This window comes from Micropterus salmoides, unplaced genomic scaffold (assembly GCF_014851395.1).
Source record: "Micropterus salmoides isolate LMB-PRFRI ecotype aquatic unplaced genomic scaffold, ASM1485139v1 Ms_hic_scaffold_19, whole genome shotgun sequence".
Classification (NCBI taxonomy): Eukaryota; Metazoa; Chordata; class Actinopteri; order Centrarchiformes; family Centrarchidae; genus Micropterus; species Micropterus salmoides.
This window is the reverse complement of record NW_024041039.1, coordinates 18374364-18391076: the sequence shown is the minus strand read 5'-3', so window position 1 is coordinate 18391076 and position 16713 is coordinate 18374364. Positions and strand designations below refer to the sequence as shown.

General features: G+C 43.3%; 2 protein-coding genes across 2 annotated transcripts in view; one reads left to right on the top strand and one right to left on the bottom strand.

Annotated features, from left to right (window-relative positions):
- Nucleotides 1-11914, top strand: part of LOC119910184 (BTB/POZ domain-containing protein 7-like) — a 24905-nt gene extending 12991 nt beyond the window's left edge. Inside the window, 9 exon segments of the mRNA XM_038728626.1 lie at nucleotides 5369-5577; nucleotides 6148-6223; nucleotides 6669-6716; nucleotides 6719-6828; nucleotides 6935-7078; nucleotides 7513-7702; nucleotides 7808-7986; nucleotides 8189-8593; nucleotides 8734-11914. Of these exon segments, the coding sequence (XP_038584554.1) occupies nucleotides 5369-5577; nucleotides 6148-6223; nucleotides 6669-6716; nucleotides 6719-6828; nucleotides 6935-7078; nucleotides 7513-7702; nucleotides 7808-7986; nucleotides 8189-8593; nucleotides 8734-9510 (2138 nt within the window). The 3' untranslated portion in view covers nucleotides 9511-11914.
- A 49-nt stretch (nucleotides 11915-11963) lies between these two features.
- On the bottom strand, nucleotides 11964-16713 carry LOC119910955 (putative E3 ubiquitin-protein ligase UBR7). The gene is made up of 11 exons (XM_038729823.1): nucleotides 16528-16713; nucleotides 16047-16180; nucleotides 15891-15951; nucleotides 15686-15781; nucleotides 15520-15573; nucleotides 15321-15426; nucleotides 15079-15221; nucleotides 13195-13389; nucleotides 12863-13019; nucleotides 12701-12762; nucleotides 11964-12537 (listed from the first exon to the last, which is right to left on the bottom strand). The coding sequence occupies exons 1-11, from the start codon at nucleotides 16642-16644 to the stop codon at nucleotides 12454-12456; spliced, it is 1209 nt and encodes a 402-aa protein (XP_038585751.1). The 5' UTR covers nucleotides 16645-16713; the 3' UTR covers nucleotides 11964-12453.

Genomic DNA, 16713 nt, shown 5'->3' with positions numbered 1-16713 from the left:
TATATATATCCATACTTAGCGGTGCATCATTATAGCTTCGCAATATGACCGTAAATCTATATGAAGACATACTATCAGATTGACCTTTAACCATAAAAGGGATTTTTTTTTTTTTTTTTCAGTGCATATATTTCTTCTCTCATACTGGCTTTAAATAATGATATTATATCTTCAGATAAGTACGACGGAGTATTAGGGCCACATTGAGGAGTAAAAAAAAAGAGATTATGAGAACTCTATTGGACTTGTGCGTTGGGTTTGAAACGCCATTTCACAGATATTTCCTGAGCTGACTGGTGGCTGTATGTGTGAAGCAGACGTCGATCGCCACAATACGCTTACCTTACTACATGTGTCTTTCTTTGTGCATTTTTTCTATCTGTCAAGCAGCAGATGGCCCGACAATTTCACCCACCAACAAGTTACTCGGTGGCTAATTTCATTCTCTGTGTGATACAAAGTTTCTGTAGTGTCATCTTCTGTCAAGCTTAATGCCATTATACAACAACAAGTTGTAATGTGCGAAGTTGATGCTTCCTCTGCAGACTGGTTTACTCTCGCGTGTCATGTGAGTGTAATCGTAGCCTTTGTGATTAGAAAATCCCGTTTCATCATATCGCGATAAAATCGCATATGCAATTAATCATTCAGCCCTAATACCAACTGTTATAATGTAGTTAAATAGCCTTCACCATGAATTCCAATGTTAATTCTCCGTCTGGACTGTCAGAATTAGTGCGGCTTTTGTGAATTAGTCTTGCAAGATATTGGCCTACTTTAATATTCACCCTTTCCTTAAAACTACATTGTGCGTGTTGGCATATGTGCAATATGGCTGTGCAGATCAGGCTATTGTTAAACAGCTTGTTGACTATGATGGGTGTGCGAGCTGCCCGTGACAGATAGATATAGGCTGGAGGGTTTGTTTGTGTCTCCAGGAGCAGACAGCTTACGTTCTGAACATGCAGCACATCTGAGCTTCTGTCAACAGCTCGTCACAGATCTATCATTACTCAGATGACACTGTGTGACTTGCAGCAGTAGCTGGTTTCACGGTATACCGTGATATGCCATCTACATTTGCTTATCTGCTGTATTATATATTTAATTCTACCTTATTAGTGTTCTTATAATATATATGAAGCTTTGTGTCTTCCTGTGCAGAATATTATAATTAAGTGAGTGTTCAACCAAAAAACTATAATAACATTGTGTTACCGTGATATTTTGTATACTGTTATCATACTGTGAAAATCTAATACCGTTGCAACCCTAAAGTCTTGACAGAATGACCCCAGTAACATGTCAAAGGTTACAACCATGGTTTGACATGAGGCAGTCATTTTATCACTCTAACCTCCTCTAACACTGTCCACTTTGAACACACACCAAACAAAACTCCTCTTCATCCTTTGCAATATGCAATACTTGAAGCAGTCTATGCATTTGGCCTGCCTGCATTGACTGTGTGGATCCAGAGAGTTGTATGACTTAACAGCAGTGTTTCCCACATTTAGACTTTACTTGCCCATATTAACGGCTGCCCAGGTATAAATGGTGACCCATTTTAGCATTTTGCAGAGAAACACAGAGAGAGATGTTCTCTGTTATAAGATATTTCCCAAGCAAGGACGAGGTAAAGCAACAGTGAACACACCAGTGCAGATGTCATTCGTTAGCTACCACATTGGTTTCGTTTTGATAGGCTATGTCATTGACAAGCCTTCTCCACATGCAGAGCACCTGCTGCTGGAAACGGAATCGTGGGTGGAAAAATCCAGAAGACGAGTTCTGTGTCTTTTCAGCGACTTTATACAGAAAAACATACTGCTGGGTAAAGTCAGCAGACCAGACATTCAGTTATCATATCCTATATCCATCTTATCTTTCATAAAGCCACAATGATGCAAATTAGTTTGTGAAATATTGAATGGTGGTATGAGATGACGATTTAAGCACACTTTCATAATTTCACTGCCTAAAGCTGTGTAATGAAATCAAAACAGTGTTATTTTCAGTTTAAGTTACAATGATATTCAGCATATTCAAAATGCACTCAGTATACTTTGTTGTAACTCAAAACACTTCAGTGAAGCTGTCTTACAGTAAAAGCCCTCCAGTGACACCTCCTTGCCTTATGCCTTGCTTTCATCAAATTCTCTGTGGCTTTTACTGTGAAGCAGCTGCAGACACACACATCCTCAGAGGTGTTTTAGCCTCTGTGTTTGCTGTGCTAACACATGGATATATAAAACTTCCAAACTTGAATTCACTGTAAATGTATAGATTCACCAGTAAGCCGATATTGCAGCCCTTTACAAGGTATTTTTGTGTAAACTCACACTCCAGTATTGATACTAATTTAGTATATGGTACAATCTCAATGGGTGTGGATGTTTGTCTATTGAAGCTTGAAAATGATAAAAAAAAAAAAAAAAGCTGTCCAAAGGGGAAGCTGTGCGAACGACATACAGTAAGACATTTCTGCAATACAATGCACTCTATAAAAGTAAACATGCTTGTAGAAAATCTTTCAAAAGCACAGGATTAGTTATGGGCAGCTGTTTAATTGATTGAAGGGCAATGGAGCAATCACTTTTTTAAGACCTGTGCAGTGATCCATATAGCACTGTACACAAACACCATACACACAGCTGGTTAGAAATCCACCTCCCATCCTCCATCTCTAGTGTTTCCTTTCCACCTACACGAACCTACTACGAGGGTCACTCTGGCAGCTTAAGCCGATGAGCAGGCAAATGGTGTCATCCCCACACAACATCACGTCCTCTTCCTTCCCCTCCCCCCTCCAACAACCTTCTCGAGGGTATTTTTATCCCCTCTCCTCTCTCCCACTGTGCTGCACCGCTCTAATCAGTTCCCATGAAACCTCAATATGGAATGTGGTGAGATGGTCAAGGTTGACCCGGCGTCATTTTATTCAAGTTATCTTCTTCTATGTTCTAATTTCCTGTTATTACCCTTTTGGAGACCCCTTTATTTAAATTTTGGCCTTACACACTCCAAAAAGTGTCAAATCATCCTGGCATCTGTGAGTTGATCATGAAATGAAAAATGTGTCCATCCCACCGCTGGAGTCTTCAGTAGCTGCCTCGTCTCTTCAGGAGGCAGCAGAGAGGCTTATGTCAGGAGTTTCATATGGAGATAGTGTGACAGATGAGCGGGCTATCTTGCCCTTAACTGCTACCCTCTGACTGGGGGAAGTTTTGGCCCTTGGAGGTTTTTGTGGAGCAGTTGAGCTCTCTGTCATTCCTCCTTATTAATTCTCAAGATGTGTATCCCTTTATGACTCCATCTCACTCAGATAGCAACCAATATTAAAAGCCTTATTAATTTTTCAAGTGCACCACAGAGATAATTGTTGGTGTGGTTTCAGTGTGTGTGCACTGAAGTGCCTCTTCTTCCTCCACGCTCACTGACTGACCAGTTCTTTCACTGCCCTATCCTGTGTTTTGGAGTGTGTCATCTGAAGTCCCAGTCCTTAAGTGATCATCAGACATCATTTACATCCACAGACTTGTTTACAGGCCTATTGAGTGCAGTTGATGCTTTAAGTGGCTTTGGAGACTGTGTGATCCATAAACAGAGCTCCAAATAACAGCGAGACAAAATGCACAAAATGTGCATAAGTTGGTGTAGTGCAGGGCGGGATGTTGCTGTTACTGCTGTCGTGTTGATATTCTTGTCAGTAAGATGAGCTCCAGTGAATGTGGTGTATCACCCATGGAGAGAAGGGGAGGCAGGTTAGTATTAGATATAATGCTGATTCTAATCTCCAGCTCATAATAAAAGTGCTACGTTTTAAAAGACTGGCTGTTGCTGTGAATTCTAATGGGCTAACAGAGCAGAGCTGTTTGCTTTCCTGTGCCACTGGTCGCAAGTGGGGAATTGTCTGCCTTCGTGCCGTGTGTGCCTGTGTGTCTGCATTTGCAAAGAAGCAAAGGTGAAAGACTGACATGAGCAAAAGCACTTTCTAGAAGACAGACAGCACAGGGACGAGTGGTGGAGATGGAGGCACAGATGTTGAGAATCCATTCCCTCTTCGAGTCAGTTTTATAGCAGATAAAAAAGGCAAAGTGCCTGGGTCCACATTTCATCTACATCAGTCTACTTAACGATGCAGGATTTTCACCCTTCGTTTAAAACACTGTGGGTGTCTGCTTTGCATTTCTGTAACTCGCTATTATAACTACAGAAGCCCCAGAAGGAAAAATGCATCGTGTGTGTGTGTGTTCGTGTTCGCGTGTGTGTTCATCTTAACAATTTGTGCTTGGACGGATATGAGGCATCAGATTCAAAAGCGAAAGCATCACTGGAGCCATCACTCTGAAGTCTGGTGTCCAGTTTCCAAGAGTGTATGTTCAAAGTGGTAGTTTGTGGAGGAAGGGCAGCTTAGATCTTCTAGTTTAAGATAAGAGTTTCCCTGAGGAGCGAGGCTACTGGCCCAACCATGAACTGATGGACAGAACTGCCTGGAATGAGGAAGTTGGCACAAGCTTGTGTTTCAGATCAGAGCAGCACTAACTGGTCGTCAGTCAGTCTGGCTGTATCTCCATGGATGTCCGTTTTGTATTAAACATTATTGATCATAGAAAGGCTGAGAATAAGGGCCTCTGGCACTCTGGTATGTTGGGGTTTGGCATAGATGCTTGACCTAACCAATCATATGTTAGTCTAAGTGGATGTTAGGGTGTTTAATTCTGCCTAAATGGATCCCTCTTAGAATAAGCATGAGTTTGAGTGCCAGGCTGAATTTTCAAAACGTAGATCTTTTTTTTTTCTTTTTTTTTAATGGCTAGAGCAGCAGGTACATAATTCCCTAAGCCTTCTGTGGATTTTTAATGCATTTTGGAATTATGCACACAAGTGTGTACACATTTGCAAAGTGTGTGTGCTCTTGCATCGACAGCACATTTCCTTTGGCTGCTATGTTTACTCATCACGGTTAAGAGGAGGCAGCTTGAGACTGAAACACATCAAGGTATCAAAGGCATTTCTGTGGGTTGGTGTGTTACAGAGTTAAACCACTGCCTGCTGTTCTGGTATGTGCTCTGATTTAGGAAACGCAGCAAGGAGGATGTGGGGGCTACTAGAGGGAGACTCCCTGGGTCAGTGAATACGAGTCAAAACTACTGATGGTCTGGCAGTGCCTGCAGAATTACTGCTTGTATTCTAATAATCGTTCAGTTGAATAATTTTCAATTGAATTTATTTTCTACTAGCTTTTGTTAAGTATTGCTGGCCTGAATATCTGTAATTGTATTTGGAATATGATACACTTGTGCCCATAAAGAGACGTGATTGACTGTCAATTTAAATTACTTGTCTCTCTCATTGGCTGTCCCAGGCTGTGAGGACATCGTTGTGGAAAGCCTGTCTCTGGACTCGCTCGTCCCCATCTTGAAGTGGAGCTCCCAGCCTTATGGCTCCAAATGGGTCCACAGGCAGGCCATGCACTTCCTCTGCGAGGAGTTCAGTCAGGTTGTCACCTCAGATGTTCTCTACGAGCTTAGCAAGGAGCACCTTCTCAGCGCAATTCAGTCTGACTACCTACAGGTAAGGACACAGAACGTTACCTGTCACTCTCCATGACATCTGACAATGTGGAAGATACGTTTTCTGGTGTGGAGCTTCAGTAATGGGTGTCTGACATGTTCACAATGATTGCTTGGTGAAAATACAGTAAACACATACACACACACACACACAGATGCATTACACAATCTCTGCCTCGGTCACACACCATACGCATATACACACCCGACGACACACAGGGTCTCCAGAATTGTCTCTTCCCTGGAGGGAAATGCCTTCAACCCCAGAACCTAATCAAAGCTGAGCTGTCATCTGCACAGCCAAGCTACTTGGGCATTAGACCAGATGGTTGAGGTGAAGTGTTGTAATTCAACTACACAAACAAACAAAACAAGCCTGAGCTTTGCCGGGAACATATTGCATTTTCAGCTTACCCTCATTTAATAGGTTCCCAGTTTTGTTCTTGACAATGTTTAACCATGTCCTAATAATCTCTCTCTCTCTCTCTCTCTCTCTCACTCTCTCTCTCACACACACACACACACACACAAAATGTCTTTCTTTTTCTCTGTACCTTGGTCTTATTCACAGGCGAGTGAACAGGACATTCTCAAGTATGTTGTTAAGTGGGGCGAGCAGCAGCTTATTAAGAGGATGGCAGACAGGGGTAAGATAATACACACTATAATTACCCTTTGAGCAGCCCCCTAATGGCTCTGAGGAAATTACCCACTTACCAGAGCCCCCCAAATACAATTAAAAGCAATACAAAAAATAGCCAAACTTTACCCAAGTCAACAGGAAGTGGCCTCATAAGTGATTGGTCATGTCATTGTGTGTTCTGACCCAGTAAGCAATTGTTTTCTGTAGGGTCTGTGGTCAAGGTTGTTAGTCCTCGTATTGTAACGGCTAGCAACCTGCTTTTGGAAGCTGAACCACACAGCAGGCAAGGCATTATTTATCCATAATTTGTTAAACTGAGCTCACCTGAATTATGTGAAAAATAGCCAGCAGGTTAAATTAAAAGCATAATCATAGTTACATAAATAGTCATGGTTATATGCATTATATTAAAAGGCGGCTAATGGCTATTCCTGTCCTCATTTACCTAGAGCCCAATCTGTTGAGCGGGACAGCCCACAGCGTAAACAAGAGGGGAGTGAAAGGAGAGACCTGGATGTGGAGGAGCTAAAGGAGATCCTGTCTCCCCTCTTGCCCTTCATCCGGACTGAGCACATCTTACCTTCCAACAGTGACGTCCTCTCTGACGCGGTCAGTACTCCATGTCTGCTTTTTCTGTGTGCGTATGAGTGTGCACCTGAGTCATTATGACTATCATAAACTGAGCATTGAGCCACATTCTTCACCCTGTTCACAGCTTAAAAGGGGTCTGATAAGCACCCCTCCTTCAGACATGCTGCCCACAGCTGAAGGGGGAAAAGCCAATGCGTGGTTACGGCAGAAAAACGCTGGCATCTATGTGCGTCCCCGCCTCTTCTCTCCATACGTGGAGGAGGCTAAGGTAAGGTTCATTCACTTCTGATTAATGCCGCTTCCAGACAACACAGGAAGAAGTGGATTATTTGTGCCCCATATAGCTATCATCAAAGAGCCTTGGGGAAATTTGTGGACCTGTTCATAGCTCAGACATGCTAAAATAATCCATGCCTGGATGTTGCTATGCATACTCACCATTTTTTTTATAGTTGCCTCCATCATCTTGAATGAAATTCAATTTATGTCCATTTGCACACTTTTCCTAATAACTCATAGGCCTTCCCAGGGCCATGAATATTTATGAACATATCCCTAGACCAGAGAGAGTCATTATTAGATGAAGTGTCAATCAAGTGGAACTAATTTGCAAACCCTCTCAGTGTCCTTGAGTTGCACATAGGACTTGTATTTTTTAGAAGTTCTGGTCTAACTTGCCCTATCTCGTCTACCTGTCCTTAGTCTGTGCTTGATGAAATGATGGTGGAGCAGACAGACCTGGTGCGTTTGCGATTAGTGCGCATGTCCAACGTACCAGACACACTCTATATGGTCAACAATGCTGTGCCTCAGTGCTGTCACATGATCAGCCACCAGCAAATGGCAAGCAACTCAACCACGGCACCATCGGTTGTGGCCAATGAAATTCCAGGTGGGCCAAAAAAAAAATTCTGAATCAAAAAATGATCAGGCTATTATATTAATATGAATATAAAAATCCATTGATGTACATGTTTGTATTGTGTTCATCTTTCAGTGCCGCAGCTGTCGGTCGTAAAGGAGATGATCCGGAGGCTGCAGGAACTGAGACACACAGAGCAGGTCCAGAGAGCTTATGCCCTCAACTGTGGTGAAGGAGCCACCGTCAGCTATGAGCTACAGCTGCGGGTGCTGAGGGAGTTTGGTCTGGCAGACGGCGCCACTGAGCTACTGCAGGTTAGCAGACAGCAGAGTTTGTCTCCAAGGTTAGACAGGACAAACCAGGGCCTACGGCTGGGGCCACACAGACCTCAGTAACGCAGCAGACGCAACCTTGAACCCAGGCAGATAAATCTTAAGAAGAACTTTTAAAATAGGGTTTGCTTTGGCATCACGACTACGGATATAGATTTGTTGAACTCCTTTTTTGTTGTTTCAGAACCCATACAAGTTCTTCCCCGATGAACGGTTCGGAGATGAGAGTCCAATTCTGGCTCTGCGCCAGGTGGGTCGGTGTCGGGTAAACAGCAGCCCAGCCATGGATAGCATGTTCACAGAGCTGGAAGGGGTAGTAGGCTTCCACCCTCCTTTACCTCCTCCACCTCCCCCCTACCACCCACCTGCCACACCCAGCCATGCTCAGCTCAAGGGTGCCTGGCGACCCCGTGTACCCATGCCCACCCCCACCCGTTCCTTCTCCTACCCCTGCAACCGCACCTTGATCCAGCGCCATGCAGCCGCCAAGCATGGCAGCTCAGACTACTCCTCTGTGCCCAGGCCCCAGCCCCCAGACTGTACCAACCCGCAAGCTATGGGCCGAGTTTTGCTCTCAGACCGGCAAGCGGTGAGTGTGTGTGTTACTTCCTAGAGTCCTTGTGCTACATTTGTGTTTATTCAAATGCGGCTTTATGGTTTGTGCCTGGGATCATGAGTAGCTCAACTGTCAGGTAATGTCACACATTTTTTATCTGTTTTCCGATGCAGATGGGCATGGAGCCTGTTATAAGGGAGTTCATGCCTGACATTGCACTGGGTGTGTCGGTGATGTCCCTAAGGGAGCAGCACATGGCAGAGATGGACAGGGAAAGCCCTCACAGCCCAATGGGCCCCTCAGGCCGCCATCTACCCCATGGGCCCTGCCCTTCCTCCCGCCTCAGCCATGGCCACGGTCCTGGGCATGGTCACTCCTGCAAGAGACACGCTCCCGAACCCAAGCTGGAGGCTCAAGCCGAGTTCCCTGACCTGTATGACTTCTCCTGCCGACCTGCAACCCCGACCTCTGCTCACCCTCTGCCCTCCTTTTCAGGACCAGACCTCTACAGTCACAGCTGCACCCCCTCCAGCTCTTATCCACCCCCCTACATTTCTGACTCTCAGTCCCAAGGTCACTTGCAGGGACGAACTGCCCCAGACTCACTACGTCTGGATGTACTCAGCATGACCTCTCAGAGGCATGATGGAGTCCTTGCCAGCCCCTCTGGGGCCCAGCCTAGAATGGGACACACACCAAGGGGGCGATCAAATGAGACAGACCTGACTCATGGCTTGGGTCATTTACGGTCTCCCAGTGGGAACATGGACAACTATGAGGAGAGGCACACAGGAACTAGAGATGCCCCAGAGGAGATGGTTCTAGCTGGAGAATCATCAGGCCTGGGGCCCCTCCAGCAGCCTCACAGGAACAGTGTCAGCGAAGAGATCACCAGAGACCGCAGGTCACCCAGCAAGCCTGACTACCCTTATAAGAAATCTGCACTTTAACCCCAGTTGAGGGCCAAAGGTTGAGTTAAGAAAAGGGAAAGCGTGATGAGTGGCCATCACAATGGATGGCAAAGCACTAAATGTGTGCCTGTGTATATGTGTGTGTGTGTGTGTTTGAGAGGAGCAGGGAAAAGGGGTGGTCGATGGTTGCTATTTATAGGATCTCTCCTTTTGTCCTACCTCTATCACACTGTGCTATCCATCACACAGTCAAGAGTATGGGAAGAGTAAGAGATGTAGGTTAATTGGCGATGCTTGTAATTGATCTCCGCAAGCCCAAGTCCTGCTGGTTTAGAGGATGACTCAGGCTCTACTGGGATGGATTGGTCTCTTGAGTTTGATTGTAAAGAAAGAGGTTTGCTCTATGCTGTGTGAATCCTGCATGAGGAGGTCACAACACTAGATGTAGCTCAGTTATGAACTGATGTTTTAAGACTTTCTTTTCATTGGTTCTGTTGTCTCTGTTATTTTCAGCAAGTAATGAGGAGATGGCAGGATAAGAATCTTAATTTACACAAGCAAACAATGGCACCCAATGTGGGACAGACAGTATTATGATAAAAATCATATGTAAATTCTTCGGGATGTGTTCTTTTCCTCCCTTGACTTGTATTTCCATTTTTTCCTGTAGCATGCCTATAGCAACCCACCTTACTAGTTTCCCTCCTCCTGGCCCTGGTTCTGCAGTGCTGAGGGACAGGCCACAAAAGCAGGAATTGGACCTGACAGGAAGTAGGTCATCAGAGCTCCATTCTCCTGTAACCCAGTCTGATCATTGTGTCAGGCTTTAACTATCACAGCCTCTCAGTGTCTAGCTTAGAGGCAGACAGGAGTATCGCGGGCAGGTTCATTACTGATGCGGAAATATAGGGGTGCCATGACAACTGACGAAGTGCTGGGGGTGTGTTAGTTTTTCAGCTGGAACAGGTGTTTCTGTGTGTGAGGATAACTTTAGTACACACAGGTGTTTAGACAATCTCTGTACTGTATGCTTCCATCTTTAGTCAGGTCTGTTTGTACATATCAGAGTATTTTGGCACGGAGTACGGTGGTCAGGGTGCTGGAGTTCCCTCTTGTTCTGTTTTTAATTCAGTAGCATCAATTAATCAAATCTAAAGCCTTAACCAGTGCTTGGAATATTCAGTTTTAGCTACCTTCAATTAAATGATGTCATTATATCGCAACCCGTTAATTGCTTATTTGACTGTTCTGTTCACCAAAACCATGTACATACATCTGGCCTCCATCTCACCACCTCATGGGAGATTGTGGACCTGCACCTCCAGCGTTGTTACTGTTAAATATACTGTTAAAGAGCCACAGCGTCTGTAGCTCCAGAACCCTGCGAGTACACACACACAAAAGCCTGTTACAGCCAACAGCTGGCATACAACCTCACATACAAGTATCGTTGCACTGTAGGAGCCACCTGTCTGTTAGCTGAAGGGAAAAGGAACAAATGAATTTTGAACAAAAGGAATCTTATATTGAAGAGAAGTTGGCGATTGCTGGCTCATATCTCCAATGGAAATTGTATATAATGAATTGAGTTCCACATGTTCTGATGAATTTTTAATGGTTTCTATCACATTTTAGTGGTTGTTGAAGGTTTGTGTTTTTACTGTAGTGGACAACACTGTGTACTTGTCTTTGTCCTGAAATCTCACTAAGAATGTGTGGTATAAAACATAAAGATTGTGTCTCAGAATCTATTTTGTTCTTAAATGTTATGCATTAGGGCAGTTTGTTCAATGTTGTAGGTGTTGTGGATTACCATGTTTGTAGAGATGTCCCCCCCGCCCCTATTTTCCTTTACTTTTAAAGCAACAGGAATATGAGAAGGATCTGAAGACATTAGCGCTCAGCTTAGCAGTGATGAAGTTGCCAAGCAGAAAAATAATTTTTCCATCTAGGTTGCTTCATGGGGAAAAAATGCAAAACTCCAGATTCCTCCCCATGTTCATGTTTGGGTAGTTGTTTTATTTTCCTGGACAATGTACCATTGAATAAAAGTCCTTGTTTTGCTCTTTGCTGTAGACAAGTCAGTGCCTTCCCCCGCCTGCGGCCGGGCTTTTATTGGAGAAGTGACTTTGATGTCTATGCAAGCTCTTTTCTACCAGCTTACCAGCCTGCATCAAATACTCCTTTGAAATCTCATGTAGCTTGTTTTGTGTACATAGTGTTATTTAGCACCTTTTGAAACGGAACCATCTGAAATGTGTGATTGCTTGTGTTGAACAGGTACATTGTACTTGTACGGTATCATAGAAAACATGTTTGTAGATTGATATTAAGTTGCATTTAGTTTCACTGAATCTATTTTTCTACTGTCACCTCAAAAGGTGCATAACAGTGGTTAACTTGGGCATCCTCAAAATAAACTGGTTTGATATTACGGAATTCATTTGATCTCATTGGGTTGTTTTGTGCACTTGAAACATATGGAGCATGAATCCACATAAAACTGATATTTATTGACACCACTTTTACAAACAAGTTCGTCTTAACTGGTTGCTATCAGAAAAACTCTTAAATGTAAACACACTGGCATTTAGTGCAGTCAAAGTGACATACTGGACACGGGAAGTACACATTATAGACAACGTCATCTTTTTAAAGCATACAGGGCTGCAGCAAAATTTATTTTCTTCATAAATGTTTCAAGTAATCTTTAATTATGAGCTTCAAAGTTAAGGCATCATTATAAATCAACAAAGACATTGGACATGAAACACTAACCCCAAAACTAACAACCCGTCACCCTACAAGTAACACTTTACAATAGTAACTGCAAGTCAGTACTCTTTGCACTAATTGTTCGGATAACATTGGTTGCAGCAAGACCCCTTTATTCAACAGAGAAAATAAGTGTCATCTTCCAAGTGACACATACATTCAAAGCACCATATGAACCAGGCATATGACTGTAGGGTGGCCTCCTCCTTACTGGTATCCTGCATTGGTTCTGCGTCTCTTTCTAGCACGCAGCTCCTCGAAGAACTGATGTACAGCTTCGACTGTGACCATCTGATAGAGACAGAGAAGGAACGGTTCAGGTTTGGGATTTGGATCAAGGGAAAACATTACGGTGAGTAAATACAAATGGATCAAAAAACGCATAGGTGTTGGTCTTGTTATGTTTAATTCCAGCTGTCCTGACCATATTTGCACATAGACATCTATTTCTCACCTTTCCTTCAGCAACACACTGGTCTAAAAATGCAGTGATTGAAGTTGTCAGCTCGTTGAAACCTGAAGGGGGAAACACGATTAATTAGTCTCAATCAATTGCCTCTCCTGTAAATTTCACGATTACATCCTTGGAGGAAAACTGACCGCACATCATGCTCACCGTAAATGACCTCCAGCTGCTGTACACGGTCCATTGAGTTTGTCAGTGCCATCAATGGGTGCTGCCCAAACGGCTCTTCTAGGCCTTTGTTCTCATAGGCCAGAATGGTATCGGACTGATCCATTAGAAACTGCACCTCAGCAGCCACATAGGCTTTCTGTGTATGCAACACACAGTTGAGAACCATGCATTTAAAAAAAATGTGCCTTAGTACTTCATTACACTGTTACATGAACCTGGATCACATGCAGAGCCAACACCTGCAAAGTAGCTGTCTTGTGCCCTTTGCCAAACCATACATTATAATATGAGAGCTAGTATTTGTGGTCTACCTTGCAGCTTGTGCAGGTGCAGAGCTCGGAGCGCCAACTGTAAGGCCAGAACACCGCTCCCTGTCTCAGCCTCTCCAGCCCCTGGGCCTGCAACTCCTTCAGCCTGCACGTTGCAGTTTTGGTTGTGGCCTTCACAGGACTGCCTCTCATTTCCTCGTGCGTCCGTTTGCAAGGGGAACTCCTGTTTGCTGCTTCCTAAGATACACATAACAACAGAGGATGGGTTGTGTTACTGTGTTAAACTGGCAGGAGGCGCAGGCTCATAACACCTGGACTTTGTAAAAAGATCTCCGCGTCCAGCCCTGCAGATTTATCCAGAGAGGTCTCAAGGCAACTGGCACGATGAGATGATTAGGCGATGAAAATTGGCAGTTTACAGTAAGCTGTCCTGTGAAGCCTGGCCAAAGCCGTCTACAGAGCAGGGAGAAGCAGTGCCTCATGGGTCATTTCTCCTCTAATTACCCAGAGGAGGGGAAAGCATGTTAACAGGAGCTGGAGTCTGCTCTATAAGCTGCTCATTGCCCTCCAGCCCCATCTTGTGGCAACAAAATACACCAGCTGCCACAGAGGGAATGTGTACGATGAACTGGGCATTATCCCGATGTAAATAAACTAACAAAGACTGAGTGAGCACGGTGTGTATCTGCATTCATGCTGACAGATGTTTCCTACTAACAGTAGTACGTTGAGTGCTTCTGATAGTTTAACTGTTTATGTATACCCTCCGCTATAACATAGAAGCCCTCCACAACTGTGATTGTGATTTCATTTGGAGTTAAGCTGTGAAATAAAGAGCTAGCAGCAAGGGATTGGTTAGAAAAGGGGACCGAATGTACAGTATTTGAGTGTTTATTTACATAGGGATAATGCCCAGTAACAAACGGAAGTAAAACTGCAAAGAGTTTACAAACATGTCCTTTTTGCCTATATCTGCAAAACATCCCCATATGTACTACTATGTACTACTTTTTTTGCCTATAAAAGGTTATAGCTTCAAGACAAGTTAAATGAATGGTGGTACAGGATAATGACATCATGTCAGATAGGAGTTATCATACATACAAGCTTCCAACTTGTCGACATCAAGTTGCAATTGCAACTCGGAAGTTCAGATATTTCTGAAAGCTCCGATACATTTGACTTAATAACATAGAAGTTCCAGAGAGCCAAACAAACATGGACACCTCATGTTAGCCAACAACAACTTTTAACTCACACAACCAACTCCAGTCATACGTAGGGCTGGGCAATAAAACAATAATGATAATTATCGCAATATAATTTTCCTCAATAACAAATGTTCAATATATTGTCAAATATTTGATTTAATTCATTAGAATCACGAACGAATTAGCACTTGATTTTTATATTAATATTTATTTTGTTGAGGAAAAGTGATGCAAGTAGATTTCCTAATAACATTTTTTGAAAAAAGATTTTATCATAATTGTTTTGAATATTCTAGCTCAGATATGTAAAGTGATCCACTGTTTGGCATCAAGTGTTTGTCATGTTCTGACCATTAAGAAAAGTTTAACCACACAATTAACCATCTGGCCCTTCAATTATCATTCAGGGGCAAAAATCAGCCTTTAAACTTGAAAGAAATAATGATTTGACATTTATCATGATAATTATTGATATTGAATGATATGTAATTTTTTTATCGTGATAACATTTTTGGCCATATCGCCCAGCCCTAGTAATACGTAGTCATATCGTTAACATGAGAATCTTTCCTGTCTCTACCAGCCATCCCATATGATGTAAATGCGACATGTCTTTAGGACTTCTTATTCACTTTAACTCCCCACTGCCTGTTTTTGCTCGGCAGACACTCCCATGCAAACAGGCAGAGGCCATCATAAGCACTGTTCACCTCACCTCCTGCTTTGTCTGCTCAGCGCTGGTGGACGGTTCCACATCCCTAATTTGACTGGGCTCAGAAGCATCTTCATTTTCTGCTCCTTCCTCGACACAGACTTCTACTTCTTCCTCAGGATGACTTACGCTGACCACATGTGGTACTTAAAGGGGAAAGAATAAGTGGGAAATGAGTCTATGGATTTTACTGATAAATGTATGCAAAGTTAGATATCTGGGTGCAGCAAAGGCAAATTAGCTACCTGCAAAGTGAGCAGCATATGTCCACAAGAAAGGAGCCTTGTTCATGCAGGCTTCACACACCATCTCTTGCAGCTCCTCAGGTTCTACTATAGTACAGCCCAGGTGCTGTCAAAGAGAAACAGAATGACTACCTAACAAGAAGAAGATTTATAGTATAAAGTGTAAATTAAAATAAATATATTTGTTTTAATAGCTTACCCTGCTATGAAACCAATCCTCACAGATGACACACTGAATCATTTCATCATTGGCCTATTGGATAATAAAAAGGGTGTTTAGTGTAGTGGCAGTCAGTCGATTTCATCCAAATAATTAAATCACATGAGAGCTCAGAGATAAAAATAATAATAAATAAAAGGTCTACCTGGTCATCTGTGTCTGGGTATGGCCGGTCACACGTGCAGTAGCAGCCATTGAAGTTGTGACTGTAGTGATTTCTAACATTTCCCTCATCTTTGGCCTGCAAATAGGAGAGATGGAACAATGTCAACAATCACAACGTCAACAGCAAAACAAGCTGGGGGTACAGAATCTGTTAGAAATAGTAGTATTAAAACCAGAGGACTCACAGGAGTTAGTTGGCACTTGAATTCCCCAAACTTGCTATTCCCACAATCACAGCGGAAATTTCTACATCGGAAAATTTGGAATGATTAAGAAAAGGGTTTAGATGACAAAGCAAACTGTGGGACAGAATTTGTTTACTGTGAGAACCCACAATATACCTTTTGGTATACAGCTCAAAGATGTCATGTCCGTCGTGGCATTTATTGGCACAGGCCAGACATATCCCCGCACGCTCTGCAGCACTGGGAGTGCAGGTGTTGCAGGCAAATACAGCCTGTCTCTTCACATAGCCCTGTAACAAAAACACAGGAGGTATAAATATACCGCAGTATGTGATTAATGAGATGCAGTAAAGCACTATAGAAGCTCTTCGTTATTCTTAAGCAAACTACAAATACTGCAGTGATAACGTTACTAAGCAGCAGGGCTATAATTTCACCTTAGTTTCACTCTTGAGGGCCCCTCAGAAACTACCAGCCGCTTAAGAGAAATTACAATTAAAAAACTATTGCTTGTTTGTGACACACACGGTGACAATGAGCGCACAATACTAAATGCAAAACTGCAGTAGGGGAAGAGGCGACAGTAGGCGGGTAAAGGCGATGGCTGCAGGGCTGCGGCGCATGAAGCTTTTCTTACCCGGGAATAAGAGCATTTTTCTGGGTCGCTTCCAGCCAGCACGCACAAAGCCTTCTCCAGCTCTTCCTCGTTGGCGAGAATATCGTCAATGTCTGAGTCGTCTTTATTTGCTGCCATGCTGGTAAAAAAAAATAGAGTGAAGAGGACACAAAGACACAAACAGACACCGGTCTGAGCAGCTCAACA

Coding starts and splice junctions, on each gene's coding strand:
- LOC119910955 (XM_038729823.1), bottom strand. CDS start 16,644: ATGGCAGCAAATAAAGACGACTCAGACATTGACGATATTCTCGCCAAC. Junction 16,181..16,527: donor AAAAATGCTCTTATTCCCGG/GTAAGAAAAGCT, acceptor TTTTTGTTACAG/GGCTATGTGAAGAGACAGGC. Junction 15,574..15,685: donor ACCCAGACACAGATGACCAG/GTAGACCTTTTA, acceptor ATTATCCAATAG/GCCAATGATGAAATGATTCA.